At 50.2% G+C, this 2980-nt stretch overlaps 2 protein-coding genes across 2 annotated transcripts; both read left to right on the plus strand.

Annotated features, from left to right (window-relative positions):
• Nucleotides 1-185: 185 nt before the first annotated feature.
• On the plus strand, nt 186-1022 carry WHR41_09495 (uncharacterized protein). The gene is made up of 2 exons (XM_069378098.1): nt 186-740; nt 795-1022. Exons 1-2 carry the CDS (start codon nt 281-283, stop codon nt 974-976), a joined length of 642 nt encoding a protein of 213 aa, XP_069224783.1. The 5' UTR covers nt 186-280; the 3' UTR covers nt 977-1022.
• A 526-nt stretch (nt 1023-1548) lies between these two features.
• WHR41_09496 (uncharacterized protein) lies at nt 1549-2499 on the plus strand (the record flags this gene model as incomplete). Its single annotated transcript, XM_069378099.1, has 4 exons — nt 1549-1586; nt 1646-1817; nt 1876-2124; nt 2179-2499. 4 exons carry the CDS (start codon nt 1549-1551, stop codon nt 2497-2499), a joined length of 780 nt encoding a protein of 259 aa, XP_069224782.1.
• Between the last annotated feature and the right edge of the window lie 481 nt (nt 2500-2980).

The following is a 2980-nucleotide window of genomic DNA, read 5'->3' on the forward strand; positions in this document are numbered from 1 at the left end:
ATGGAGGAGTTGGCAGAGGCTTACCAGGGTTTACGCAGCTGGTACTCGGAAGGACTACTGTGATGGACATAAGCTTCTTACACTCCCGAGCACCCGGGATGACCGTGCACCGAACGAACGACGAACATCCGAGTGGACCCTGAACAAATGAACAAAACCTGTCCAAGAAGCCGAACGAACGAGCACTACGCCTGTTCGGTGTTCGTTTGTTCATTGCCCACCCTGTCTACTTCTAAGAGCCGACGTCACTTGCTTTACCAATCTCCATCGATTCCAGCAGATGTGGTTTCAGCGCTTCTGGAGCTTCTTTGGTTGGCTGTCGATACCACTATTCGCACCAGACATTGAAGCAACCCTGGCCTCAGCCCACGGTATTGTCCTCGACGTGGGAAGCGGCGCGGGAGACTGGCTTTACGCATTGAGTCCACGCAGGAATCCGAACATCTCTAAGGTGATCCTTCTCGAGCCAAATGCTCATTTCCATGCTCGCTTACGACTAAGCGCCCAGGAAAACGGCTTAGCTGGCAGGTACGAAATAATCGGTTGCCGGGCAAAAGATCCCGAGCACGAAGGCATTCAACTACAGACCATCGACACAATCGTCACAGTCCACGTACTATGCAGTGTACCTTCACCACAGCAAGTTGTTGGTGAGCTGTACAACTTCCTCAAACCTGTCGGTCGATGGCTCGTGTATGAACACGTTCGCTCAAACCGAGCACCAGCAGCTGCATGGCAACGTAAGCGATCGCTCCCATCCAACGCGCAAACTGTCACTAACTTAGTAACGGCAGAGATCATCAACTCCGTCTGGCCGTTTTTCCTAGATGGTTGCAGCCTCACATGCGAGACGGAAAAGTATTTGCTTTCCGCAGGTCAATGGGAGAATGTGAAACTTGGTAACGGATCTGGCGAAGGCTACTTCAATCAGCTCCCGCATACGGTTGGTAGCCTAACGAAAAGTTTAAGTAAATAGATCCATATATAATTAGACAGTCATTGGAAGCATTGGATTTCGCGTATTGATTTGGCCAAATGTCCCACAGTCCTTCAGATCTCAACTTGGCAGTCTGAAGCACTTCGTTAGGCTCAAAGGGAGCTGTCCTCCAATCCAAATCTGGATAATAAAGATGTTCATGGTTTACACAAGGCAAGCTTGCGAGTATGTGACTAACCCTCACCCCGTAACTGACGAAACACATTCGGCTTTTCATGTCTAGCACTTAGAACAAGTATGTTGTCGGCATCGAACCGTCATTGTCCCTGCGATCTCAAGACGTAGTCTTGACATGTTTGCCCTACGGACTTCAATTCCACATCTTATACCCGCAATTTAAAGGCGTAATCTCGACAGGTCAGTCCCGCAGCCTTCAACCCCACTTCACTATCCGAGATTGGATGGAGCTTCTAGGGTTGTGTCACATATCCGAAGGACTGGCTTGGCATGCCATTCTGAAATAAACAATTTTTCGCCTCCTGCCCGTTCATTACTCACATAATCCAACGCACGATTTAGAGGACGTGATCCATCAGATCTCCGATACTAAGATGCCAGAAGGAAGGCTAATTAGCGCGTTTTCTAGATGGTGAGAACCCAGTCGCGCTCAAGACAAACATGACCCAGGCTGACATGTTGCAATATAAGCACTCCAGATGCTCAAGCGTCCAGGTGGGACAACCTATGGAAGTCAGGGGAACAAGATTTGTGGGATCGCGGTCAGGCGTCCCCTGCACTGAGAGAATACCTGCAAAGTGACAACTGCCTCATCAAGGCCGTAGGTGAGCATTGCGGACGGCGTCGGAAAGCACTCGTACCAGTAAGAACTATGTCCACCTGGTGGGATTAAATGGCTTTCCTATTTACCTACATAACAGGCATGTGGCACTGGCTACGACGTCATGTTCCTTGCAAAGCTTGGATTCGACACTGTTGGCCTCGAAGTCTCCGCTCAGGCCGTAGACACGGCTAGAGGTTATGCCGCATCAGTCTCCGGTGTCGAAGGCAGGACAAAGGATATTAACTGGGGTAAGGTCGACTTCGTCCAAGGCGATTTCTTCTCGCAAGACTGGGAATCCAACGTCCTCTCCGGAACTATGGGTTTTGACTTCGTATACGATTACACTGTAAGAACAGTTTTTCCAGGAAGAGTCACTGACCACTAATTCGAATCTGAACAGTTCCTTTGTGCACTTCTGCCAGAGAGTAGGAAAGCCTGGGCGGACCGAATGGCCGAGTTGGTGAAGCCAGGCCGCTACCTTGTTTGTCTCGAGTTTCCCTTATGGAAAGAAAACCAAGCTGAAGGCCCCCCCTTCGGCTTGCAAGGCGTGTATTGGAATCTCCTGGCCGAAGGAGGTGACGGCAAGGTCGAACGCGAGCACATGGAGGATGATTCGTTGACTGGAAGTGGACAATTCACCAGAGTTCAACGCCTAAAGCCTTCAATTTCTTTCCCCCAAGGCAAGGGGACGGACATGATCAGTGTTTGGAAAAAGAAGTAGATTTGACACCCATAAATCAGTGCTCCCCCAGCATCCCTGGTCACATGTTTCTCTACCATACTAGCTCGTGAGTCACGCGAGTTTCTCCATCGAGGACAACTGAACTATGCACTACCTAGGCTGTAGATTCCAGCTGGCGACGTCAAAGTACTTGTCGCGATTAAGCGAACAGACCAACATGAGGGCTTTCGCTAGTGAAGTTTCTCGCGCAGCCGCGTGATGCTAGTGAATTACAAATTGTGGTGCCGATGTAACAAGAGTGACGTCTCGGGGTCAGCGAGAGAACATCACGGCGTAGTAGCGACGCTACTTCGTCTCAGCTCGCGATTCCGATTTGATCACGCGACTGTAGCTCGGAGACACGCCGACCTCCTTCCAGCTGGTGATGATGATGAACTTTATTCCGCCCGGCGCTAAGCACCTAAAGGGCAACACTCTGTTTACGTCTAAAAGTCTACGTCCACCTTGAAGAGATTGAATC

This window comes from Cladosporium halotolerans (genome assembly GCF_011745625.1).
Source record: "Cladosporium halotolerans strain TM138-S3 chromosome Unknown Sca290, whole genome shotgun sequence".
Taxonomy (NCBI): domain Eukaryota; kingdom Fungi; phylum Ascomycota; class Dothideomycetes; order Cladosporiales; family Cladosporiaceae; genus Cladosporium; species Cladosporium halotolerans.